Below are 27,943 nucleotides of genomic sequence, written 5' to 3' on the forward strand. Positions count from 1 at the left end.
CTCGAAGCTTTTTTCCTATTGGTTGGCTAGAGGCGGAAGCGGCTGGTTGTTCTGCTTTGGGAGGTTCCGGTGTTGGAGTTCTTGTGGCACGATGGCGACTGATTCCTGGGCCCTGGCGGTGGACGAGCAGGAGGCGGCGGCGGAGTCGGTGAGAAGCCGTTGTCTCCTCTGTGCGGCTCATACTCGGCCGTTAGCTGTGACTAACGGCTTCACCTGGCCATGTGGGGAGGGCGGTACCAGACTGCTGTGTGTGGGAGGGGGGTTGTATGTGGGACCCCCATGTGTATCTCAGTGCCGGACCCCCATGTGTATCTCAGTGCCGGACCCCCATGTGTATCTCAGTGCCGGACCCCCCCATGTGTATCTCAGTGCCGGACCCCCCCATGTGTATCTCAGTGCCGGACCCCCCCATGTGTATCTCAGTGCCGGACCCCCCCATGTGTATCTCAGTGCCGGACCCCCCCATGTGTATCTCAGTGCCGGACCCCCCCATGTGTATCTCAGTGCCGGACCCCCCCATGTGTATCTCAGTGCCGGACCCCCCCATGTGTATCTCAGTGCCGGACCCCCCCATGTGTATCTCAGTGCCGGACCCCCCCATGTGTATCTCAGTGCCGGACCCCCCCATGTGTATCTCAGTGCCGGACCCCCCCATGTGTATCTCAGTGCCGGACCCCCCCATGTGTATCTCAGTGCCGGACCCCCCCATGTGTATCTCAGTGCCGGACCCCCCCATGTGTATCTCAGTGCCGGACCCCCCCATGTGTATCTCAGTGCCGGACCCCCCCATGTGTATCTCAGTGCCGGACCCCCCCATGTGTATCTCAGTGCCGGACCCCCCCATGTGTATCTCAGTGCCGGACCCCCCCATGTGTATCTCAGTGCCGGACCCCGGGCTCTACTGTCCGGTAGACTCTCATTGGGAATTGGGGTTGGGAGGGAAGGAGGGGCGGGGGGCAGCAAATATTAAGGGGGCTTAAACAATTCCCCCCCCCCCCCCCCCCCCCCGCCCTGAGCCCCTCGATCAACACTCCCATTGATTTTAATGGGGTTTCTCAGACCTGCTCTCAAATGTAGCGTTTCTAACGCCCCCATTTTCTAGAGCTTCCTGTTGTATTTTTGTGCATTTCAGCACTTTTTAGCGCACTTTATCCGCCCGTCACAATGTGGGGCGCTCTTAAACGCCGTGATGTGTTCAAAACCGCCGCTCAAAATTGCAGTGAAAATACTGCGATTTCATGCGGTATTTTCTGAACGCAGGTGTGAGGGTGGCCTCAGGGCTAATGCCCACCGACGGAAATCCGCAACATTATTCCGCGGCTATTAGGATCTATTGAACCTAATGGCTTTCTGCCTTCCGATGCTCACCTGTGGAGCTCTACCTGGATTTTCGCAGCGTGAAAGAAATCGCTGCTTGTTCTATCTTCCACGGAAATACGCACGGCCGGCTTCCATTGTAGTCTGTCCAACGATACTTCCGCTGTGAGTATAGCAGAAGTATTGCGGGAATACGCGTCACCACATCATGCACTGCGCATGCTCGCCGCATGGGACTTGCGCCACGGAGAGGTGAGTATGGGGTCTTTGGGGCGAGCCATGTTGGACTCCGCTGCGATCTTCCGCCTGACACGGCCGTGGGCATGAGGCCTTAGGCAGAGAAGCTGGTTAGCGATGTGGTCTTAATTTTTGTTTTGTTTTGCTTAATTTTTTTAACCCATGCCTAGCTGATAAAAATTTTTAATTTGAAGCAGCACAATGTTTTAAGCAGTTTTCAATTCTGCGTTAAAATCTGCTCAGAGGCGCCTTCACCCGGGCCGGGAATGGCGCACATATTCCACAACATTTCTAAGTCGTGGAGGAGGTTTCAGAGATCTCCTTCATGTGGTGCAAAAACTTGCTGCAACGAAGCCGCAGCATTTAAGAAACATTGTGGATTCTAAATCTACAACTTGTCTATTTGTTCTGCGGACATCGGTACTTTAAGGCCCCCTGCACATGGGTGGAAAATCCGCTACTGGATTTCCCGCAAAATTTCCGCCCATGCCCGCTGCCATAGGATTGCATGCACACGGCCGCGACTTGTCCGTGTGAAAACGCAAGCGGAAAACAACTCGTGGCATGTTCTATTTCTGTGTGGGTCTCGTAGAGGAGACGCCAGGAGCGGGTGAGCCGCAGGTGACTGCAGGGACACGGATCCGCATCCTGCTGCGAGAATTGGGATCCGACCCGGCCGTCTGCAGGCGGCCTAAATAAAAGTTAAATTCCGCAGCTGATCTGTAATTTAAGACTCTGCCAAATCTTCCCCATTTAGGTGTGAATTCGGCCGCGGTGCATTTCCAGCTGAATTGCTGCGGATGTCCCATTGCGGAATGCTGGCACTGCTTTCGTTTCGGATGCGGGCTCCCTAGGGGTATGTCCACACACGGCAGATTTTCCATGTGGGCTTTCCCCACTTATAATCTGCAGCATTTACAGTAGCTGCAATGTGAGGGACATTTACAAAAGCTCATTCACACACTGTAGAGGAAACCCGCCCGAAATCCACGTGGAAGGTAAATCCACAGCGTGTCCGTTAGCTGCAGCGGATGTGTGGCACGGATTCTACCTCTTCGTGTGACGGGCTGAACTCTGACCCAAAATGTGCACTAAATATTGTGATTTTTGCACTGCGGCTCTAGTGAATTTCGCCCCGCCTAGGCATACCCTGATAGGTTTTCATGGGATAGCGGTGTGATCATCTCTTCTGCGGCGTCTCTGTGGAACCTCTCTTCTCCCAAAATATCTTATCTGTACATTGGGAAGGAGGGGGATGCAGCTGGAGTCTGAGATTGCATGCTGTGGTAGGGGAGGAGGAGAAGTAGCAGCCAAAAGCGAATGTCACAGCAGGAAGAACCTGTCTGGTGAAGCTGGTAGAAAATGGAGCAGCCAGTGGGAAGGATGGAGAAAGGCGTTGATGAGGAGATGCAGGAACTGTATGGGATCGGATGAATGTTCAACTACCTATTTACTGTGAATGGAGGGAGGAATGGGCCGCTCCACCTCCATTCACTAGCGATGATCATTCCTGTGTAAAAGCACACTCGGGGGTTTTGTCCATAATTAGGAAAACATGGCTATTCGCCCCCTCCCCCGCCACCCCCCTGCCTTAAAAATGGCACCACGCCCATCCTTGGATTGTGTCTAGTGTTGCATCTGAGCTTCGTTTTTGGCTTTTTTTCTTTTTGGATCCTCCACCCCGCTTTCAAAAAAATCGGAATTCTTAATTATCCATCAACGTAGATGTCTGAAGGCTTGTTTTTTGGAAGACAAGTTGTATTTTTCAATGATACTAAATATACCAAATAATGTACTGAAAAACCTTTAAAAAAATCTAAATTGAAGTGACATGAGGAAAGCATTTTGTCTTTTGGCGGGGGGACGGGGGCCTTGTTTTTACAACGTACACACTGCAGCAAAAATGGCTGAAGGTTTTGTGGGTCAGTACAACTACAATACCCAATTTTTATATATATATAATTTTTAAATTTTTTTTTTCTGTACTTCTTTAAAATATCTTTGGAGAAACCAAGTATTTTCTGACCGCCATATTTTTATTTTCCCGTCTGTTATAGTTGTGGGAGGGCTCGGGGTTTTTTTGCAGAACGTTCTGTAGTTTCTATTTGTACCATTTTTGAGAACATGCAAATTTTGGTTGCTTTTAATTTTTTTTCTTTGAGTCGGGTGACCAAAAAAGTAGAATTCTAGTCTTGTGTGTTTTTTATTTCCTGACGACGTTCAGCGTGCAGGATAAATAATGCGTAACTTTTATAGGTGTAGCAAATATGTTTGTATTCTTAATTATATTATTATTATACATATTGTAAAGGGGTTTAAAAAAAACAAACAACTTTTTACTATTTTCTTATTTTATCTTTTTCTAATATTAATAGAACTTTTTTACTTTGGGGACTTGGTTTTGCATTCTATCACGTTCTGACAAGCCGTTTTTCTGGACCTGCCACGGATGAGTCTTGATAGACAATCGAGAAGGCTAAAAACCTTGTGTCTTGCGCTGCTCTCCAAGGAGGTCACAAGACGGTAGGATAAAATATCCAACGTCTCTCTTATTAAATAAATTCAAATCCAGCAGATACACGTTTTGGGGTGAACACCTTCCGCAGTCAATCTGGGTGAAACCTCTCTCAGGGCTAGGGGTTATGGACCCAAAAGTGCTGGAAGTACCAGGAGTGTAAATAGCCGGGACTGGAAGCGCCATTGGAGAGCAGCGCCAAGACACCCATGTTTTTAGTCTTCACACATTCCATTTGGCTAACGTCGTTGGATCTATCTGGTTGGCAGCGCCTCCATTTACTCTATTTTACATTTTTTTTTTCCTGAGGCCTGAATATTTGTCTGGATCTTAAGACCCTTGACATCCTTTGGTTTGCTCCACCCCTTCCTGTTCTTCTTTCTCTTGACAGGCAATCTGTCAGGGCAGCCTGAGGGCCTTCAGAAGCCCCCAGGCTACCATGGCAACTGAATGTCACCTAGCGATCTCATTGTAGTGGTGTGGTCCTGAACATCGATCAGGACATTTTAATGCTGATGTCAGAATTGACAGTGCCATTTAAAGGGCTAACAGCCACGATCAGCGCGCACGCTAATCTCAGCTATTGGTGACTGACGCCTGCCGTGTATGGAGCGGAATTTGACTCCATATAAACCTGGCGTGCCGAGGACAAAAATATACTTCCTGGGATGTGAAGGGGTTAAAACAACGAAGAATTGATGCAGAAAGTGCATTGAAATTTTGTGTAACTCTTCATTTGGCATAGAATACCGCTTCTTGCTGGATCCAGAATGCCCCCTTATATATCATCTGCTGTGGAGATGAAGCTCTTCTGGGCAGATCATGTAACGAGCGGGATCAGTTAGTGTCGCTGGATCCTGGCAGTGGATGGATGTGAGCCGCTCTTGGAATCTGCCTTTCCTTTTGCTCAGTCATGTCCTCTTTTCTCTCCCCCCAGCTAAACAAGCTGCAGCTGAAAGAAGATAAAGTGGAGGCGCCTAAACCTGAAAGTAACGGTGAGTGCGAGTCTGTCCTGTGTGGGGCGCTTATCTGTAAATCTGTCCACTACAATTCCCAGCATGCCCTGATGGCTACATGGTGGTAATTCTCTAAAGGGGTACATAGTTGAGTTGAGATGACTAGCTATAGATGCCTTTACAGGGGCCGATAAATCGTTTAGATTCCTGCATCCAGCGGAGAAACTGAACAGTCATCACTCAGTGTAAAGGCACGCCCCGACTGAATGACAAATGTGAATTCGTTCACTTCTCGTTCATCGTTCTGTTTTATGCATGTAGACACTGGATTTATGAATGACTGTTTACTGTAAATGGAGTGGAGCGAGTGGTGGCTGTGGACCTCTTAGTGGGGTGGGGGAGGGGGGCCTTTAAATGCATGGATTTTGGGTTGGCGATCACTCTTTGCTGTAGGGTTCAATGTAAAATTTTGGGCTGTTTGTTTTCTACAGCTTCTGTATATGGAAACTGCAGTCTAATGGTGGCTTTACATTCGACATCTTTTGCTTAAATCATCGCTTGGAAAAGTGAATCCAAATGACCGTTATTTTCTTTAACCCTTTAACGGCCAAGGACATAACGGTACGTCCTAATGCGTCGGGGCATGTATGAAGAGAGGTCGCCGGGCGACCTCTATGCATCAGCGCGGGCGTCAGCTGTTATCAGCCGATCGCGGTTATTAACCCGTTAAATGCCACTGTCCATTCTGGCAGCGGCATTTAAATCGTTCAGGGGTCCCGTAGTACAGTAAAAATACTACCGTTAAAATAGTACTATTAAATGGCACCATGAAAAATATAACTCGTCCCTCAAAAAACAAGCCCTCGTACAGTGTTGATGGGTAAATAAAGGAGTTACGATTTTTGTGAAGGCGGAGGAAAAAATGAAAATGCGGGGGAAAAGGGGCTGCGTCATTAAGAGGGTAAACGTGCCCACCAAAAGTGCCAAGGGCGATAATTCCCCCAGGAGTCATTTACTTTCAGCTTAACTAACACAGTCACTGGTTGATCAAAAGGCATCTGGTGCAAATTTGAAGTATTCATATTGAATGACTTACACATAAATTTACAAGGAGATTTCCCCATATGGAAACAAATAATGAACATTTCCGTTTGTGAAGTTCAGTGACTTTTCTGAGTGACTATCTGACAGATGGATGCGGAGTATAAAGAGGCCCGAAGTCTCAATAGGAGATCTGTCAGTGAGGCTCGACTGACGGCTTAAGGTTCTTTCACACACAGCGATTGTCTTCTTTATGCAGCAAGAATCTGAACGGTTTATCGGTTATCGTTCGGTGTAAACGCACGCACCGACTGAACTACAAACAAGGACATTCACTGCTTGGTTATTGATCAGTTTCTGCAGCAGAAAACTGAATGACTTATCGTTCCGTGTAAACAGGCAGTATCGCTTATAGACGACGGCCTGTTTACTGTGAATAGAGGTGGGAGGCTGGAATGATCCCGGCGCTCCAACTCCATCTAGTCAGCAATGCTCGTTCCAGTGTAAAAGCACATCGTTGGGACAACCTGTGTGGCATTTGTTGCCCGACAGATTGTCCCGTTTTAAGTCCCTCTTTGTTTTCAGCCCCTACCTCATGTCCTGGGCCACCTTATCAGCTAATTCATAACCACAAGACAGAAACCTTTATTAGGTCTGTATCAGATGAGCGTATTGTACGAGATAATACGGATCTGTAATACGGACGCGCTATAGTTGACATTACAGTATTACCCATCAGTATTTGCCTCCATATTTGCTGTCACTAGTTTTATATTCTGCTCGACAAATGTCAATAGGGAGGCAACAACTGACAGGAATCAGTCATGCAGCGTCATAGAACCACAGCTGTGAAAAATACAAGTGTGTGTATAATATATATATTATTTTACGTGAGCTCCGTACTACAGTCTGTAAAATACAGATCAAATAGAGTTTAAATACCCTCGTCTGAAAGGGACCTTATGGTTATAAATTAGCTGATAAGAATGTGCAGGACAGGGGAGAGCAGAGGGAAACTAAGCTGTCAGTCCAGCCCCGCTGATGGATCTCCTGCTGAGACTTAATGTAGTCTCTATGTACAGTGATGGGCAGAAGACAAACTGTACAGAATTCTTAAAGGGGTTGTCCCGCGGCAGCAAGTGGGGGTATACACTTCTGTATGGCCATATTAATGCACTTTGTAATATACATCATGCATTAAATATGAGCCATACAGAAGTTATTCACTTACCTGCTCCGTTGCTGGCGTCCCTGTCGCCATGGTGCCGTCTAATTTCAGCGTCTAATCGCCCGATTAGACGCGCTTGCGCAGATGGGTCTTTTCTAGAGATGAGCGAACGTACTCGGTAAAGCACTACTCGTCCGAGTAATGTGCTTTATCCGAGTAGCTCCCCGCTCGTCCTGAAAGATTCGGGGAGCGCCGCGGAGCGGGGAGCTGCAGGGGAGAGCGGGGAGGTACGGAGGGGAGATCTCTGTCTCCTTCTCTCCCGCCCGCTCTCCCCTGCTCCCCGCCGCAACTCACCTGTCAGCAGCGGCGCTCCCCGAATCTTTCAGGACGAGCGGGGAGGTACTCGGATAAAGCACATTACTCGGACGAGTAGTGCTTTACCGAGTACGTTCGCTCATCTCTAGTCTTTTCCCTTCGGCTCGGCAGCAGCGACGTTCTGGCTCCGCCCCCTTGTACGCGTCATCGTGTAGCTCTGCCCCATGACGCGTGCCGATTGCAGCCTCCTGATTGGCTGGAATCGGCACATGTGACGGGGCGGAGCTATGCGATGACGCGTACAAGGGGGCGGAGCCAGAACGCCGCTGCTGCCGAGCCGAAGGGAAAAGACCCATCTGCGCAAGCGCGTCTAATCGGGCGATTAGATGGCACCATGGCGACGGGGACGCCAGCAACGGAGCAGGTAAGTGTATAACTTCTGTATGGCTCATAATTAATGCACAGTGTATATTACAAAGTGCATTAATTTGGCCATACAGAAGTGTATACCCCCACTTGCTGCCGCGGGACAACCCCTTAAATTAAACCATATTGCAAAAACGACACTCGGCCAAAATACATTCATTAAAGTGAAAAAAAATTACCCCCAGGGGTGGCCATAGCCTTTAAAGCAACCCTGTTTCCGCGACAGAATTCTGCTCAGGGATCAGAGAGGAGAGTTCTATTACCTGCCATTATTCCATGGATTCGTCAGTTTTGGGCCTTGTTTTCTTTTCTCCAAGATGGTCACCGCAGTCCTCTGACTACTTATTCCTCACTGTGTATTGGTAGAGTGTTAGATTAGCAATACACTACATCTGCACCATGATTGGCCATTGCTACACATGTGATCAGCGCTGGCCAACCAGAGCAGCAACAAAATACCACAGACTACCAACACAGTGTGCATTAGGCAGTAAGAAAATTGTGGTGGCCATCTTGGACAACTGAAAATGAGGCCAAAGGACCAGCGGCAGGTAATGTAAAACTTGGTCCTGGCATTGGAGGGTCACTTTAAGAATTGGTTTAAATAATGGACCCTGTAGTCGGGGACAAGACTATCATCAGGTGTGACTGCAGCTGCATGCTCGTAAGAATGCCTGACCCCCACAGCCAAGGAGTCACAGCAGAGCCGTGGGGCAATGCAGACCTTTTTGTATGTTGCATGCCACTTTGAATTTGGAGGGGCAACCATTGTGCCCCCTGACATACCACTAGCCAGGTTTTCACAGAGGTCGCATCCGTGGAGCTATGATGTATCCACAGCGTACAAACCCTACATAAACCATGCAGCTGTGAGATTTCCATGGAAAGCCGAGCCTGGGTCTGTAACACTGTAGAACAGCTAGATGGTACTGGCACCAATGACTGTTCTGCACCCACCACATGGGTCATAGGGACGTAAAATAGGCTTTACATGAAAGAGCCATCACCACCACCTGCTAACAGCCTCTCTGTTCTGCTTCTCCCAGGCACAGATCCTGTAGACAATGGAGCTGAGAAGACCAACAATGAAGAAGAAAAAACAGAGGACGATGATAAAGGTGAACTGCTCGATTTGTTTGTAGTGTGTATAACAAGCCAGCTGTACTTTTATTATGCCCCAATTCAATGACCTGAAGCAGAGATCTAGAAAAATAGTTAGGAATTAAAAGCAAAGTGTAGCACAAAGTTGCAGGAAGCTTCCATTATACAGCGATTAAAGAGTAGCTACACTCTCAACCAACTTTTGACGTGTCATAGAGACTCGTCAAAAGTATTGATTGGTGGAGGTCCCGCTGCGGGAACCCCTGCTAATCACTAGAACGAGGGTGCTGCTGCGCTCACCTCTGTTATGTTCCAGCACCTGAGAAAAGGCCTGAGATCTATAGAAGGCTTCATAGAAGTGTATAGCTATATCTTCAGCTGCCCCAAGCAGCCGAGGGAGCACAACGCTCAGATGAGCATTAGTCCCCTTGTTCTAGCAATCGGCAGGGGTCTCTAAACTTTACGCACAATAACAGGAACACTTGAATCGTCACAATAGGTCAAGGATATGAAGAGAACTCTAACCGTATCTTCAGTTCTCTTCACAAGGTCCTGACATTGCTGTCTTGTCAGTATGTAAACCGTCCAATGAGAAATATGGCCACTGGGACTGGTCTTGGCACTGCCAAACCCCCCACCCCCTGCCTAATGATTGATATCTCATTTCATTGCAAAGGAACTGGGGGTGTCATTCATTAAGCAGGGGTGCAGTTTGAGCTACTGAGTGGGAAAGAACCCTTGTCGCTGCGAGCGGACCAACAATCAGATAGTATAAATACCACGAAAATGATGATGTCAGGATCCGGGCAGCAGAGGGAATTAAAGAAAAGGTATGATTACACTTGTGTTCACAGCCCCCATCTGTAGTTAACAAGGGCCTTAACTTTCTTCTCTTCTGTATTGTATATTTTACTGCTAACAAGAAAAAATAAATAACCGTACAAATCTTTATTCGTTAAATTTACAAACTGACACTAAAATACAATATTAGGCTGGTTTCACGCGAGTGTACTACAACTATTATACACTGTTATGAAACTGGCCTTACCATGCGTTGTCTGTCTTGTTTTGGTACATGATAGCTATAGTCCAGGATGATCAGCGCAGCTTTGCTGATGGTTGGGGTTGGTACGGGTGGGTTGCTTCTTCTTTTTGTGTTTGCAGTTTTCCACTGAAACTAGGGCATAATAATCATAATCTTTATATAGCGCCGACACATTCCACAGCTATAACGATATAGTATAAAACTGCTAATCAAATAGAACAGTAGGGGGTGATGGCCCTGCCCGCAAGAGCTTACAATCTATTCGGGAAGGGAATTAGATGGATGGATATGGGGTAAGGCTTATACTGTGACCAGGTTGGGACAGGGTGTAGAAACAGGATGGATGGAGACATGTTAGATTAGGAAATATGGTAGACCTCTCTAAAGAGATGTGCTTTTAGGGTACACTTAAAGTTGAGGATTAACCTGATTATCTGAGGAAGCACATTCCACAGAACTGGTGCAGTTCGTGAAAAGTCTTGGAAATGGGTGGGGGTTGGACTACAGTGGAGCACAGTCTGAAATCACTGGCTAATGGAGAGCAGGTAGAGCGCTAGACAGAAAAGAGAAGAGAGCTTTATGGAGGAGTATAAATTGAATTCTGTAGTGCACAGACATCGGTGCAGTGGCTGGCGCCGGGTGAAGGGATCGCTGCAGCGACTAGACAAAAAGATGGGCCTGGCTGCTGCATTCAGGATGGATTGGAGAGAGGGGAGTTTAGTGAGGGGCTTATACTGATCAGTTGATGGGTTTTAGCCATTTCTACCATGAGGCGCAGAGTGTTAAGGCAGCAGAAATGCAGTCCTAACCTTTTGCTTCAATCCTCGAGTGGTTCAGGTAGCCGGCTCAAGGTTGACTCGGCCTTCCATCCTTCCGAGGGCGGTAAAATGAGAACCCGGCTTGGTGGGGGGATAAAACGATGACTGGGGAAGGCAATTGCAAACCACCCCGCAAAAACAGTCTGCAAAGAAAACATCACGATGCTATAATGCGACAAGTCGGTCGTATGTATTCTGGAGATGGTTTTGAGGACATGAGCGTGCAAGTGATTGAATATGAAGAGCGAAGGAGATGTTTGAATCAAATATGACCCCCCAGACAGCTGATGTGCGGCTGAGGACTTATGATGGTGGTACACACTGACTTACTTAATCCTGACATCTCAGAGGGTGGAAATGCAGGATTTATAGGAGTCTTTTTAAGACCCATTCAGACACGATTATCGCTCAAAGGTCATCTTTTGAGCAATAATTGTTGCGTCTAAACGTGCGACCTCGTGCACTATTCGTCCAGCGTGATTTCTAGCAAGCTAGAAATCACCAATGACTTATCAGCGCCGCACACTGATGGGTTTTCTTTCAGCTAGTATCCCACTGGCAGTTATCAGCAGAGCACCAGCTGAAAGCTCTGAGAACAATGCAGCTGTTTGCATATACAAAACAGCTGCTTTGTTCTCTGAGCTATTGCGGTGGTAACCTGCGCCGCCTGCATTAACTCTTAAGTAGCTAATTAGCTACTAAGGGCCCATTTATACTGGACAACTGTCAGGCAAACAATGCCCGACACTCGTCCCTGTGTGTCCACACTCACGTGCTGTCACACAGGAGCTACTGGTGCTGGCTCGCTCAAGCAGCTGCCAGCAGGGGGGGCGGGCCAGTGGAGGAGATTTCTCTCCTCTTGCTCCCCTGCCCCTCTCCGTTGAGATAATGCTGCATAAACGATGGACTATCAGCTCATCGTTCAGTGTAAACATCAGCCGTTCAGTAGTGAATGGCCGCTGTGCTATCTCAATGGAGAGGGGCGGGGGAGCGAAAGGAGAGAAATCTCCTGCACTGCCCCGCCCCCCTGCTGGCCGCTCCGTGAGCGAGCCAGCACCAGCAGCTCCCGTGTGACAGCGCGGACACACAAGGATGAGTGTCGGGCATCGTTTGCCCGACAGTCGTCCCATGTAAATGGATCTTTAGAGATGATTGCTGAAAGACAGTTTGAGCGACTTTTGTACAATCATCGTTCCATGTAAATGGGCCTTTAGGGTGGGTTCACATGAGACAAACCTCACAGCGCCTCTCTAACATACAAGCAACTTCTTTTATTTTTTGTGCGCTTTTTCATAGTGATGATTGTTCCCGGTCGCTGAAGCGCCATTCTGCCTGCAAAGTTTATTGGCTAGTCGTTGAAAGGCAATTACTTCTTTACACCAGACGATAATTAACCAGCAACTATTTTTAGCTGAGCTGAAATGAAGCAACTAGCTAACGAGTTCTCGCTTGTCAGCCTGTTGGTAGCCATGTTTGTGATACAACTGTTGCTTACATTCGCCCTGTCGAGCGTCTATTTCGATGATGGTGGTTCATACAAAGCCACCCATACCAAGGAGAACTGCCCTCTTTACTGACATCAGTCGCTGGCAGAGCTGTGCCATGCCGGAGGGGTGCCAATAGAATCGGTAAGTGGTGCTCATTAAATACTAGGAAGTCTTCAAAAGAGAAAGCAGGAGCAGTTAATAACGAATCTAGTCTTTTTCTTCGGTGACCCTCAGTTGTATATTTAGGATGAATCGGCCTCGTTCGCACAGATGAAATCCACACGGCTCCGATTTGTACTGCGACGGATCCTCATGCAGATTGGCCTCATTCAGTCCTTGCTTATCTGCGTGTGCGAAACCCGATGCAGAATCAAGTGACCCGTCACTAATCCCCTCCATGGTGCAGACTTCAAAGCCAAACCATCTATAGGGCCCGGATTCCCATCCAAATGAATAGGATACTTATTTGATTCTGCAGTAAAACGGTGTTAAACCAGAGTCTTATGGGGGCATAAGTGATCAGAGAATGGTGCTCCATGCAGGCTTTGCTACGGATCTCGGCCCGCATGTTGAGGTATACTATTTCGTATCATTTGAAAATCTACTTTGCCGGCTATTAGCAATTATACACTGCAGTAAAGCAGTACTGCAATGTATTATCATAGCAATCGTAGGTTCACAGGTTTTAAGTCTCCTACAGGAACATTAAAAAAAATTCTAAATGATAGTTACAAAAAAAACTTGTTTTTGCGCACTTTACCCTATTTGTTTAAAGAAGAAATAAAGTAAGACGTTTGGTATTGTCACATTCGGAATGGCATGTACAATAAATTGAACACCCTTTTTATCCTGGATGGCAAACTCAGTAAAAAATAAACACAATAGAAGTGATCAAAAAGACTATTGTACCCCAAAATAATGCAAAAAAAACAATCCCTCGCAGAGCTCCATGGATAAAAAAATATAGGCGTTCTAGAACTTTGAATGCAGCCATGCCAAAAAAGAAATAAAAAGGGGGGGGGGGGTTATTGTGCAAAAGTAGAAAAAATATATATAATTTTGGTATTGTAATCCTACCAACCTGCAGAAAAAAAAATTGTAATTTATGCTGCATGATTAACCCCTTCAGTGGAAGGGTTTATTATTACCATGTCAGCGCAGCGAGCCCCAGAGATTTTCCTGAGGTAATTCGAAATGGCAAACGTGTACAGTGACACAATAACTGTGTCCTGACAGCATTTCAGCACTAGACCTGTCCACGGAAATCTTCCAAGGTTTAACTGCATGGTCAGTGCAGCAAGCCCTGAGATTTTCCTGAGGTAATTCGAAATGGCAAACGTGTACAGTGACACAATAACTGTGTCCTGACAGCATTTCAGCACTAGACCTGTCCACGGAAATCTTCTAAGGTTTAACTGCATGGTCAGTGCAGCAAGCCCTGAGATTTTCCTGAGGTAATTCGAAATGGCAAACGTGTACAGTGACACAATAACTGTGTCCTGACAGCATTTCAGCACTAGACCTGTCTACGGAAATCTTCTAAGGTTTAACTGCATGGTCAGTGCAGCAAGCCCTGGAGATTTTCCGGGCGTGCCACTAAAGGGGTTAATGGGGTAAAAAAATTAAATATTTGCTGAATAGATCTTTTTTTTTTCTTCTCCCTCCCCTACATAAAGAAATGTTAACAAAAGTTACACAATACATTATGTGTATCAAAAAAAATTGTTCCAATAAAAACCACAGCTCGCCTCGCAAAAAACAAGCCTTCATATGGACAGAAAAAAAAAGTTGAGGTGAAAAACCCCGAAAAGTGTTGCAACCTTAGGTCAAAAATAAGCCACACTACTAAGGAGCTGCCAGCAGGTCGTGGCTGCAGGTTTTGGACCTGCACCATCAGCGTCTACGCACGGGGCAGCCTTTTTAAGGTGCTGAACTTAACAGTGTTAGCTCAGATACCTTTACACTGGAGAGATTAGTTACGTGATGGAATGTAGTAAGCAATAGTTGCTCCAACCGGCTGAGCAGGAATTTGTTCGCTAGTTGCTTCAGCTCACCTAAAAGTAGTCGCTGGCCGATTATCGTGTGGTGTAAGCAGTTAATTGTTCTTTTAGGACTAGCCAATAACTTTACAGGGAGGTGTGCGCTTGTTCTGTGCACCTCCTACCAAATGCTGATTGGCTCCCGCCTTATTATAAACACTTTGCCCTCGAACTTAACACTCATTGGCTCCCGAAAACACACAAATGCGTGAGTGATCCTCGACTGAACAGTCCCTGCCGGTCTGCGACAAAACGCTCGCTGCTGCCGTCCGTCGCTGGTTTGGCCTTCGATGGCATACTCTGTGCTGCGGCCTCTTGCAGCAGTGAGTGTTCACTTAAAGACCGCTCACACGTAATTGTGGGTTCAGTGGACTCGGCAACTAATTAGCATTCGTTGGGGAGGGGTTGTAATGTCCAACACGTGCCTGCCAAAGAATCTCAATGAGGCGACTTTACTATGATGAGATTACAGAATACCAGACTATATCTATATATACTGTACTCTATTCATTGTGTCCTTCTCCCCCCACAGAGGATAAAGCCGCTCAGTCCCTGCTCAACAAGCTCATACGGAATAACCTGGTCAACACGACCAACCAGGTGGAGGTTCTGCAGCGTGACCCGAACTCCCCCTTGTATTCTGTCAAGTCCTTCGAAGAGCTGAGGCTGTAAGTTGTTCTGCCGCTGAGGAAACAGATGCGACACTTCTTAATGAGTTTTGCAGTGCACTAGGTCTGGGCTTTTTGCGTAGCCTAGCAGCCATTGACTGCGATTTGGCTACGAATAATTAGTGGGTTAATTAGACATCCGGCATGCTAAACCTTTTGATCTTGCAACTGTTCCGCTTTGCAGCTGTTGCAAAACCTCAACTACTAAGTTGCTCTAACACTGTCTGAGCATGCTGGAAGTTGTAGTTTTGCAACAAATGGAAAGCCACGGGTTGCAGACTTGTGGTTTAGAACAAGAGAAAGCTGACCGACTGGTACTTCAGGTCCTCAGCAGTGGCTCCGTAAGGGCCCTATTACATGGGACAATTGTCGGGCGCAGATGCCCCCGATGGTCGTCCCAGAGATAATGCTGCTGTGCTGAGTGATGGTTGCTCAGTGAATAGAGGTGAAGCGGGCTGAAGAATGTTTTGGCTCACCAGTCGCAGTGAACAGGCAGTGGTTCGTAGATAAATGACTGCCTGTTTACAAGGGCCGATCGGTCAGTCTTTATGCATGCAGAAACTGCAAAATAAGCGAACGAATTATCATTCAGTGTAAATGCTCGTAGACCGATCATTCGGATGCCCGCAATCCAGCCATAATCTGAATGATTATTAACCGCCCGCATAAAAGGGCCCAAATGCCGTCATCCGCTTGGGCTCTAGAGCGTGTGCACTGCTGGAAATGACCGGCGGGCAACAATGACGCACATGTGCTGACTGATGCGTCACGGCCTCATTAATATCAGCTTTACCACTGGGGATCCCCACGGAGCCACAGAACTTCCAATTATCCAGCGCTACATTCGTGCAGAGCATGGCGGATCATCGGGCTTTACATGACGCTTTGTACAATATGGTATGATATTGCTTCCTGTAGTGGAAGGAGATGCATGAAGATACTTTCCTGCTCCGGTATTATTTTGCTGGCATGTTTCTGACTGTCACAGTAAGGCATCCTTCCTGCTCGGTAATGTGCAGCCGCTGCGAAGGAGCAGCGCTAATTACATTACTGAGCCAAATCTCTCGCTTGTGTCTCCACGGCAACTGGCTGCAAAGGAGCGCGCCCCCCCTGCACAGAGGCTCCTGGGTCTTTAATAGCTTGTCCTCCACTCCTTAATGACTGGAGTCGAGTCTTGTGAACAGATGCACTTCTGGAGTTTTGCATAAACTGTTTTATTGTTTCATTAGCGCAGAAATTAACTTAATGTGCACAATTTATTTTTTCCTGTGATCTCACTTGTAAAAACAAAGCCTTTAAATAAACGTATTCTCAATGATAGACCCAGATATATAGCTATGATTTCCATGTAATGCAGGCGTTGGATCGGTTCTTGGCTCATGGATAGGTGTGTGTAGACTTCTTAAAGGACCACACATATTTTCCATCCCTGCCCCTCCTCACTTTATTGCCTGAAACACTCTGAAGGTCTTACCTTTTTTTTTTTTTTTTCATATCTATCCCATGATGCATTAACTAGATGCTGTACCGTTTCTGCCTGCTGGGGGGACAGTTTAATTATCATTAACCTTCTATGTTCGCCTAAGGCTACAGACCATAAGTATACAGTAAGGAGGATGAACTGTGATGTCCTCTGTTGTTCTTGTGTGGCAGAACTGTGTGATGACCATCAGCAACTGTGACAGTTGTTGGTAGGTCTGAGCTGGTCAGAACAGAGATCACATGACCATTTGAGGAAAAAGAGGCTGGGAGATTCAGACAAAGAAATAACTAAGATGACACTAGCCGACTTGTGTATATACTGGGGGGATAGCTACATAATAAAGAGATCACAGAAGTGGCCCTTTTAACCCTTTGCAATCCACTGTCTGACGTCTGAAGACATTCTGTTTGAAGCCTGTAGAGCTCCGATGTCGGAAGACGTCCGGCAGGGTATTCTTACTGTATATTACTGGCCGCTCTGTTGTCGGGGGACCTCTCCAGCATGCCCCATAGAACAGTACTGGCTCTAGCCAGCAGATGGTGCCATTGTATAATGGCAGAAAGAGAAAGCCCCCTAGGAAACCCTGAATCCAGAATTAGATTGCAAAGGGTTAAACTTCTCATCTTGGCCTGTATTCTGCCCCCTTCGCTCTCTGCCTTGTAGCTCTGGCTTTTGACACTTGCTTTTGCATTTCAGGAAGCCCCAACTTCTACAAGGAGTTTATGCCATGGGATTTAACAGACCTTCAAAAATCCAAGAAAATGCGTTGCCAATGATGCTGGCTGAGCCGTGAGTATCTAGACCCTCATCCTGTGTTTGGTGGTATAAACCTCTACTCTGCTGGGGCCATTCTTCAGTATTGGGTTAATTCGTATCAAATGCATTAAAGCTGTAGTTGGGACTCATTGTGTGATTCTGTGTTTTTATAGGCCCCAAAACCTGATTGCTCAGTCACAATCTGGAACAGGAAAAACTGCTGCCTTTGTTCTGGCTATGCTCTCCAGTGTCAATCCTGCAAATAGATACCCACAGGTAGGTGTGAAAGGAGACCCTTCTACTGGTGGAGTCCCAGCTTATATTCATTACATTACGTTACTTATGCTGTACTGATCCTCAGTTACATCCTGCAGTATACTCCAGAGCAGCACTCCCTATTCTGCTGGTGGAGTCACTGTGTACATACATTACTTATCCTGTACTGATCCTCAGTTACATCCTGTATTATACTCCAGAGCTGCACTCACTATTCTGCTGGTGGAGTCACTGTGTACATACATTACTTATCCTGTGCTGATCCTGCGTTACATCCTGTATTATACTCCAGAGCTGCACTCACTATTCTGCTGGGGGAGTCACTGTGTACATACATTACTTATCCTGTACTGTATCTCTTCGCAGTGCCTGTGTCTTTCTCCCACATATGAGCTCGCCCTGCAAACCGGAAAAGTCATCGAACAGATGGGCAAGTTCTCCCCGGAGCTGAAATTGGCATATGCTGTACGAGGGAACAAATGTGAGTGGTGCCCAGTAATTGGCATAATATACTGCTGTCTATTTTCCTATCATCTGAGTCACAATGTCAGAATACTTAAAGTTAAAGCGACCTGGAAAGACCGAGATGGACGAACCTCTTCTCTTGCTAAGGCTGCCTGTCCACGGGCGGGTTTTCATTGTGTTCCTCGCAGCGATAATTCGGCCGCGGGGAACTCAATGAAAGCTCGCGCCCCCCCCCCCCCATCATTTGCTCACGGCCGGCAAATCACAGCGTGCTGCGATTCTCCGTGATCCTCCACGGTCAGCCTAGCTGTCAGATAGGCTGACAGAGGAGATCCACCTGCCGACTCCTGCTCCCGGGCGGCGGTATCCCATGGCGGATCTCTGCTGCGGGATACTGTAACACCCATGGACAGGCAGCCTAACTGATGCACTAACATCCTTTGGTATCTAGATATTCACCACCTTAGGGAGCATCTTTTGAGCTTTCTTCTAGTTGAGGGATTTATTTGGTTCCTGATGAACCAATCCAGGGAAATGCGGCGAACCAAAAGCTCATAAAAGATTTTTAGAATTATTTTAAAGTTGTCTCTACTGTGAAGGACGCTGTTTACACTAGACTTCTCTGCCCAGTGAAGGGTTAATCAAAGTAGGTGTAGTGCCTTACATTAATGAGGCAGACTAATAGTGTATCAGGTAGTCAGAGAAGCTGCTGCGGCCATCCTTGTTTCTCCAGCCACTTTAAAGATCCTGTCAAGGAAGGTGAAATGCCCAAACCTGCTTTGCTGGAAACGCCACTTCGGGCCCCGACACAAGACACTTGGTATGACCCCTCTTTCTGTGACAGTCATGTTGTCGAGGGGGCTGGCTATTCGGATCTTTTTATTAGCTAAGAGAGCCGCCTTCTGTCACTGCGTAATAGAGAAGGGGGCTGGCTTAGTAAGATGGGCCAAACGGCCGGCCCCCTTGATGTGGTGGGCTCAGGGCGATGGGTCATACCATATGATCCATTGTAAAGGCCAGAAATGGAGGTTCTGACACAGCAGGTCCAGGTAACTAATTGGCCTCCCTGGACAACTCCTTTACGTGGCAACACATTAATGGTTTCTCTTGCAAAGTGGCAGCTTATTGTTAAGGAGCAACTAGTCATGAGAAATCTGTTTAGCCCAGCACAGGGGTTTTGTACCAGGAAGAGCAGGAGTACTGGGAAATATCGGTAAGCTCTGATTGGCTGAGACAGTCAATGAATGGCTGTTATTGGGCATCAAACCAAAGCCGAGAACCAATCACAGCAATCTATTGCTGGAGGCGGGGTTCTCAAACTTCACTTACAGCAATAGATCATCTATCAGGGGAAGCCCGGAGAAGCGGTAGGGATCAGTATCTGGGACCCAGATGGCAGCTGCTGGGTGTGCGTGGTTTTTGTTTTTGTCTTTTTTTGTTTTTTTTCAGCATCCTTGGCTGCGTTCTCAGCTGTGCTGAAAACGCAGCCAAAACGGTGGCATAAGGAACGCCAGCGCTGCTGAAACCAGGCTGAATCTGCAGTAACGAAAAAGCCTGTTGAAGGAGGCCTAAAGCCTCATGTCCACGGTCAGATCGGATTCCGCATGCGGATTTCTGCAGTGGAAGCTATTTGCGGGAGATCGCGGGTGTAATGGTTTTTCCACGCGGATGCACTGTGGATCATTGCGTGGGGGGGGGGGGGATCTGCAGCCCCACCTCCCTAATTGATTTTAACCTTCATATCTGTAGTGCATCCGCAATTGTGTTTGCGGATTCTCTGCGGATCGTCCGCACCCATTGACTTCTATTGAGCCCATCCGCACAGACATGGAACATGCTGCGATTTGTTTTCTGCAAATAAAATCTGCATGCTTAGATTCAGTTATGGATGCCAATGCTTCCCTATGGGCACTTTAAATTGCAGATCTTACCCGCAGGTGACCCTTGCGGATACTGCAAATCAAATCCGCACGTGGACATTGGGCCTTTGAAAACTTCTCCAGGCGCAATAATGTGCGCATAGTGCGTCTCCCTGGAAAAGTCAAGGGCTCTAATCCTTCAGCTATTTTGAAACCGGGCAAAGACTCTGCACTCGTTCGGCATGTACCGCCAAACAAGCATGTAGCGCCCCTTATCCCGCATAGATCTGGTGGTTGGGAACTACCTCTATACAATAGTGCACGAGTAGCAAACTCAAGGCCTGGGGCCAAATTCAGCTGTTTTGGGGTTTTTTGCGCAAATAAAGTGCGTGCGCAAAATCCGCTTATGTGAATGAATCCACTGAAATCAATAGGTCCTCTTCACTGTGTTTTGTGCGCGATAAACACTGCGCACATACGTGACGCGGGCCTTACAGTACGCCTACAGCAGAAAATCCACATTCAATGAATGGCTGTGATTGGTTCAGCAGCGCCACCTTGGCCAATCAAAGTTGGCGCTCAATGAAACCATTGCCTTCTAGAGGCGGGGTATCCAGGAAGAGATGCTCTATCTGCATTGGACTACACAGAAGCCTGCCGGAGGGACCCGGACGCTGCTGGCTAGGTGAGTATAAGACACTCCCTGAAAATAAGACTGCCCTTTCTGTGTTAAAAATTAATGAGACAGTGTCTTATTTTGGGCGTAAGTCTACGCCCTGTGGCGTTAAGTGGTTAGTAGACATTTTGTGGCGGTGCCCCAAGTTACAGGAAATCTCCTCCATGATTACTTCTGTGTAACGAGTCTTTAGAGGCTACTCCTTTCAGCTTAGCCCGGCTACTATATGTGGCAAGAAAACGAATAGCACAACGCTGGCCTGATGATCGCCGCCAACGCATCGACAGTTTGAAAAAGGGAGCCAGTGCGCCAATCTGAAAGACTGTGGGCCCCATGGCTGTTTTGGCCCCCTTGGACTTTATTAGGAATGCTCTGATTCCCCACTTAGGGGTAGCCACTATTTCTAGGCTGTACTTGCTGGTGGTACACTGAGATACGGGATATCATTAACACCGTCACTACAGAGTTCTTCTTGTATACTGATCCTCTCTATACACAACCAGTGCCGGCTGTCTGAGAGCAGAAACGGCCCGTCACAGCTGTGATCAGCGCTAATGCAGATTGTGGCTCTTAACCCTCTAAATTCCCCAATCGTTTAGGGGTCCCGAACGTCCCATCCCTCCTCCACAATGAGAGAGCAGGGGGGCAGTTTGGTTGCCATGGCAGCTGGAGGCCTTCTAAAAAATTTTTAAAAATAAGTTAAAATAAAGGAAATCAAAGTGTAAATCTCCTCCCCCACCCCCCATTGTACGACCATCTAGACGGGAAAACGTCATGACTGTCGGGTCATAGCGGCAAAAATAGTTGTGTTTTTTTTTTTTTTGTTGTTTTTTTTTTTCCCCCAAAGAGAAGTTATTTTTTTAAATTATAGCAAAGGGAAAACTATATAAATTTTGACATTGTCGTAATTGTACTGACCCACAGAGTCAATTTTGTCAGTGTGTACGCCTTGAAAATACCAATACCACAGCTCCACCGCTAAAAAAAATAATTGCTGAATTACGTACGTTTGTTGTTTTTTGTTTGTTTGTTTTTTCTGCTTCACTTTTTAAATTCTCTCCAGCCATAAAGTGAGGTGGAAAAAACAAGAAGGGGGGGGGGAGGAGGAGGCGGCTGCGTTCTTATGGGGTAAGTTAATGACTTCACCAATTATTTAACTCCTCATTGCTGTTATTTGAAAACTGCCCTTTCGTTTAATGATTCAATTACTCAGAGTGAGCCGCACGTCCTAATAGTTGTGTCCCCCCCCCCCCCCCCCCCCATTACTCTGCTGCAGTTATAAGTAAATTATTTGCTACGTAGAAATATCACTACCAAATGATTTATTGGGTTAATGGTGTTGGGCGGCTGTTTATTTTAAACACGACTGTACCAATACGGTGCTGCGGGGTCTATCCAGACGTCTCAGCTCCTCTCCTGATGTCTGCCGTCCACCTCCGGAATCGAGTTGTTGCACCTCACCGGTCTGGAGGGTTCCTGCATGACTAACTTGTCTCATGACTTTTGTCACACTGGTGTCCAGTACGCTGTGTCACAATGTAGTAATGGATGTCAGCAGTTATGTGATGATGTGCCGGTCCGTCCCCTTGTGGGACAATGAGAGAAAAAGTTCAAAGTGAAATAGTTTTAATTATATTTAAAAAAATAAAATAAATGTATACTTCATCCTGGGAGGTGAACAACATTAAAAAATGCAAATCCACCTGCCATAATAATAACCCTCACGGTCTACAAAAAAATGTGATATTTTAAAAACCATTTTAGTTATGGCTCTTGGGATGTGATTTATGAGAATCGCTCTGTGGTTAAAGCTACAAAATAGAAATCACTAAAGGGTTAATATTAGTTATTAACCTACTTACCAAAGAACAGCTAGAATAAGTGATGATAAAGGGTTAATGTTGCTGCGTGAGGCAGCTACCTGCGTGGTGTGACCGAGGTCTCCTTTCTCTTCTCGGCAGTGGAGCGCGGGCAGAAGGTGGCGGAACAGATTGTCATCGGGACCCCCGGGACGGTGCTGGACTGGTGCTCCAAGCTGAGGTTCATTGACCCCAAGAAGATGAAGGTGTTCGTTCTGGATGAAGCGGATGTCATGATAGCGACACAGGGGCACCAGGACCAGAGCATTCGCATCCAGAGGTGAGCGCCGGTCGGGGCGCCGTACGGCCGGCGGCCGCGCTGTGCGGGAAGCTGATGGGGTGTTGTGTCTTGCAGGATGTTGCCGCGGGACTGCCAGATGCTCCTGTTCTCGGCCACTTTCGAGGATTCTGTGTGGAGATTTGCACAGAAAGTCGTCCCCGAACCCAACATCATTAAACTGAAGCGTGAAGAGGAGACTCTGGATACCATCAAGCAGTATTACGTGCTGTGCAACAGCCGGGAGGAGAAGTTCCAGGCCTTGTGTAACATCTACGGCTCCATCACCATAGCACAAGCCATGATCTTCTGCCATGTGAGTGCGGCAGTCGGGTCGGGGATGGGAAGGCTTATTTAACTAGTATACTGATGTTTAATGTCATTGCAGACCCGGAAAACTGCCTCCTGGCTTGCAGGAGAGCTTTCTAAAGAAGGCCACCAGGTGGCGCTACTCAGCGGCGAGATGATGGTAGAGCAGAGGGCAGCTGTGATCGACCGATTCCGAGAAGGCAAAGAAAAAGTTCTAGTGACCACCAACGTGTGCGCCAGAGGTGGGTGACGCCAGAATACTGCCAGGGTGACTGTCTGTTGTGGTGCTTGTGTGATCTCACAGGTGGGCACCATTTCTAAATCTCCACCTGTTTGGGCACAAAATAAGCCAGGTGGCGTTCAGACATATAGCGACCCTGCGGTCCTGGACAGACAAAGATGGCCGCATAGCTTCCCTGACTACTTGATGCACTCTGTACATTAAAGGGGTTGTCCCGCGGCAGCAAGTGGGTCTATACACTTCTGTATGGCCATATTAATGCACTTTGTAATGTACATTGTGCATTAATTATGAGCCATACAGAAGTTATAAAAAGTTTTTTACTTACCTGCTCCGTTGCTAGCGTCCTCGTTCCCATGGTGCCGACTAATTTTCGCCCTCCGATGGCCAAATTAGCCGCGCTTGCGCAGTCCTGGTCTTCTGCTCTCTTCAATGGAGCCGCTCGTGCAGAATGCCGGCTCCGTGTAGCTCCGCCCCGTCACGTGCCGATTCCAGCCAATCAGGAGGCTGGAATCGGCAATGGACCGCACAGAAGAGCTGCGGTCCACGGAGGAAGAGGATTCCGGCGGCCATCTTCACAGGTAAGTATAGAAGTCACCGGAGCGCGGGGATTAAGGTAAGCGCTCCGGTAAGCTTTCTGTACGTCCCTGCATCGGGGTTGTCTCGCGCCGAACGGGGGGGGGGGTTGAAAAAAAAAAACCCCCGTTTCGGCGCGGGACAACCCCTTTAATATGCATTGGTAGTCTGAGGCACTACGTGTCCTTTGGTTGGCCAGTACTGCCCATGGGAGAAGCACTGGCCAATAGGAATAGCATGTAGTGTCTTGAACTGCCAATGTATAGTGTGCATTAGGTAGTCCAAGACGTCATGCAGCCATCTTTGTATGTCCAGGACCGGAGGGACAAAACTCTGGAGGTGTGTAGTACCTGTAATTCTTCTCTTCTGTACTGTTTCTGGTGGTTCTGTTTGTGCCGGCCATTTTGGGACCGTCAATATCTTCGGACTACCCCCACAAAAATCCCCCACAGTGCATTGGTAGTGTTAGACGACTATTACACTATACCTGCTCTCTGATTTGGCCAGAGCTTATCACATGAGCAGTATGATGGACGACTGATAACCTAATTATGCCAGTTTTCTGAATAAATGATGCATAAATCTGTTAGTGTGAGAGGACCACGCCCCTCCGACAAGCACCAGCCCAAAAAAATGGCAAGGCGCAGAAAGCTGAAAAGTCGCACATTTTTGCAGTAGTGGGTTGGTGTCAAAAAGGGGCATAAAAAAACTTTTTGAATGTTCCAAAACTGGATAACTGCTTTACAAAGGGGTTGGCCCACAAAATGAAAGGTGGAGGCCCCAACGGTCCCACTGCTGCTCCAATTGTCACTCTCTCATTTCAGTCACTTTGGAGCCTTTGGCCCCATGTTTTTAATCACTGGGGGTCCCAATGCTTGGACTCGCTGTGGATAAGGGGGTAACTTCTTTTAGTGGGTCAACCCCCTTTAAGGGGCGACCTCTGCTTTGCATAGTGATCCGGGAGAGTTGTGGACAACGCAAAGCTGCAGCGGTTCCCAGACAGATGGCAGCGTACACACGTCTGTCTTGTCACAAGAAATCCCGTTTGGCGGCAGGTCTTATGTAGGTGAAACGACTTTCTTCCTTTCTGCAGGCATCGATGTGGAGCAGGTCTCTGTAGTGATCAACTTCGACCTTCCTGTGGATAAAGACGGCAATCCAGATAATGAGACGTATCTGCACAGAATCGGGCGCACTGGGCGATTTGGCAAGAGAGGCCTGGCCATCAACATGGTGGAAAGCAAACACAGCATGAACATCCTGAAACAAATTGAGCAGCACTTCAGTAAGTCCGTCTGTAACAAGGGATGTATAATGGGGAGGCGGAAAGTGCAGCTACTCTATTAGGGGAGGGGGTCCTTGTCTGTGGTGCTTCAGTTGGAAAGTGCGCAGCGCTTAATGCCTTCCCAGCCTGCGTCGTACTATTCCGTTGCTAAGGGTTGGGTCGTTCCCACAAAGCGCCATAATAGTATGGCACAATAATGGTGTAGGCTTAAGAGCTGCTTGCCATCACATCTAGGGGCCAGTTGTATTATATAGCTGGCATCCTGCACTGCCCACCAGGATCAGGTCCCCAGTGTTCAAAACTTTTGATATGTTCCTATGAACTTTCGAGTTTTTAAAAGATTGCAGTTACGCTTCGTTATGCCATACCTTACGTGCAAAAAGTCCTCCTACAGCTATCCAGACTAAAGAAACCAGTCGGCGCTGCTGCAGAGCCTCCTGCACGCCTCTACAGCAGCACGGGCTATAAAACTGGTGCAGCTCAGCGGTGTAGAATAGTAACCAGACAACCTTTTTAGGGTGTGTTCACATGTAGTGAAACTGAGGTCACATGTAGTGGAATCCGTGTCCAAATCCACATTGTTGGTGCAAATTTTGATGCAATTCACAGCAGACTTCACCCCTTCAATTGAAAGGCTGAAATCTGCTGCAGATCTGCATCAAAATCCACACCAAATGCACCCTTAAAGGGAGTCTGTCACCTACTTTTACCACTATAAGCTAAGCTTACGGGCTGAAAGTAGGTGACCCGTGGAGTCGCGGATGAACGTTCTAAACCATTGTTCCCCAATGCGGGTGCTGAAAGTCGCCACTGAACCTTTAAAGGGGTGTTCCAGGGAAATACTATTGACGATGGATCCTCAGGATAGGTCATCAATAGTTGATCGGCTGGGGTCCGTTGCTTGGGACTAGGGATGAGCGAGTATACTCGCTAAGGCACTACTCGCTCGAGTAATGTGCCTTAGCCGAGTATCTCCCCGCTCGTCCCGAAAGATTCGGGTGCCGCTGCGGGGGAGAGCAGGGAGGAACGGAGGGGAGATCTCTCTCTCCCGCCCACTCTGCCCCGCTCCCCGCCACAACTCGCCTGTCAGCTGCGGCGGCCCCCGACTCTTTCGGGACGAGCAGGGAGATACTCGGCTAAGGCACATTACTCGAGCGAGTAGTGCCTTAGCGAGTATACTCGCTCATCCCTACTTGGGACCCCAACCGATCAGCTGAGCGGGCACATGCTGTCAGTTCCGCAGAAACCGGTCAGCACGGAGGTGTTCTGACACTGACAGAATGCTCCAGCTCAGCTGATCGGTCAGGATACCGAGCGACGGACCCTGGCTGATCAACCATTAATGACCTATCCTGATGATAGGGCATCAATAGTATTTCCCTGGAAAACCTCTTAAATTCTAATACAGCTGTGTCTACAGAAAGTTTATGGGTTTTGAAATACAGAGATGAAAGAAACGAGAATGTTTGTTAGCACATAGCTGATTGGCTGCAGATTTCACACTTTCAATTCAATTGAAATCAAAGAGGTGAAATCTGCAGCAAATCCGTTACGTGCTCATGCAGCCTTAACTGGCAAGCTTGGACACTAAGGGGTTAATGCGGGAGTGGCATTCGGGTGGCGCAGCCTTCACTGACGCTCCTGTGACTTTGTGTTTTTTCTATTTAGATAAAACAATTGAGAAGTTGGATACAGACGACATTGATGAGATCGAGAAAATCAACAACTAGACCGACCTCCGCTCACCTCCTTCCGAGATGCCAAGGAACTTTTACTCCTTGAGGATGTCGGACGCCAAAACAATCTGCGAAGGAGGCAACTTGCGGGATGTGAAACCAATGTTTTTAGCCTAGTATTAAAGAATTCTTAAACCTTTTCCCCCCTCCTTTTCTTCTGGACCAGACATTAACCCCTTGTCTGCTGTCAGGACCTGGCCTCCTGGGGCAATAGGGTTTTATAATCGACTTAACGGGACTGTTTTACCCCTTCATCCCAGAAAACTGCACTTCTCAGACACGAGTCATTTGGGACTATTCCACCCACACTATTCTACCTGCGTAGAACAGATACGGCGCGACGGACGCCTCCATTGTTGGTTTTCTGCGCCCGTGCTGGTCACATGATGGAGGAAGCTTTAGTTGTTTATCCGAATTTAATGACCCCTTTGTCATCGCCCTTGTATCTTGTACTTCCGCTGCCGGCACGGTGCAAGATATTTCTTCTATTCTGGTTCTTTGTTTCTGCTTCAGTATAGACTTTGTTCCTAAGTAATTTTATTAGCCCCAGACTCCTGCTACGAAGGAAGGAAAGTGTCCACCGTGCAAGTGTCCTTCTTCTCTGCAGAGTCGGACGGGATGACCGCGGCTGGAAGATCCATGAATTATAGCTCCATCGTTGGCCGTCACAGCTCCGTTTTTTTATTTTTTTTTTCTGCTGCTGCACCATAAACTGAATTCTCACCCCCCACCTCCACCCATTTCCTCCCTTCCCGTTTCTTCTCGTCTATTTTAGCATTTTGGTTTACAATAAAAGAAAGTAAAAAATTGCTTCAGAACCGAAGCAGAAATTCTTTTACCAAGTAAAATTTAAAGGCAGAAAAACGACAAATCTGTACCTAAAGTTTTAGGAAAATGGACCTTTTCATTTGCGTGTTGTAGGGTGATGTGCAGGAGCGTCGCTTGGACTCGGGAGGGACGGCCTCCTGCCGCTCTGCAGTTTCCTTATGTTTGAATAAAGGATATAATGATA

The 27,943-nt window shown here is 47.5% G+C and overlaps 1 protein-coding gene across 1 annotated transcript; it reads left to right on the forward strand.

The window, feature by feature from the left end:
* Positions 1-27,943, forward strand: LOC136631893 (ATP-dependent RNA helicase DDX19A). Its single transcript, XM_066606370.1, has 12 exons — positions 1-148; positions 5,007-5,064; positions 9,022-9,093; positions 14,998-15,133; positions 17,313-17,405; positions 17,546-17,648; positions 18,015-18,129; positions 22,610-22,787; positions 22,863-23,100; positions 23,173-23,335; positions 25,004-25,195; positions 26,864-27,943. Exons 1-12 carry the CDS (start codon positions 92-94, stop codon positions 26,923-26,925), a joined length of 1,467 nt encoding a protein of 488 aa, XP_066462467.1. The 5' UTR covers positions 1-91; the 3' UTR covers positions 26,926-27,943.

Source organism: Eleutherodactylus coqui, chromosome 6 (assembly GCF_035609145.1).
Source record: "Eleutherodactylus coqui strain aEleCoq1 chromosome 6, aEleCoq1.hap1, whole genome shotgun sequence".
In the NCBI taxonomy this organism is placed as follows: Eukaryota; Metazoa; Chordata; class Amphibia; order Anura; family Eleutherodactylidae; genus Eleutherodactylus; species Eleutherodactylus coqui.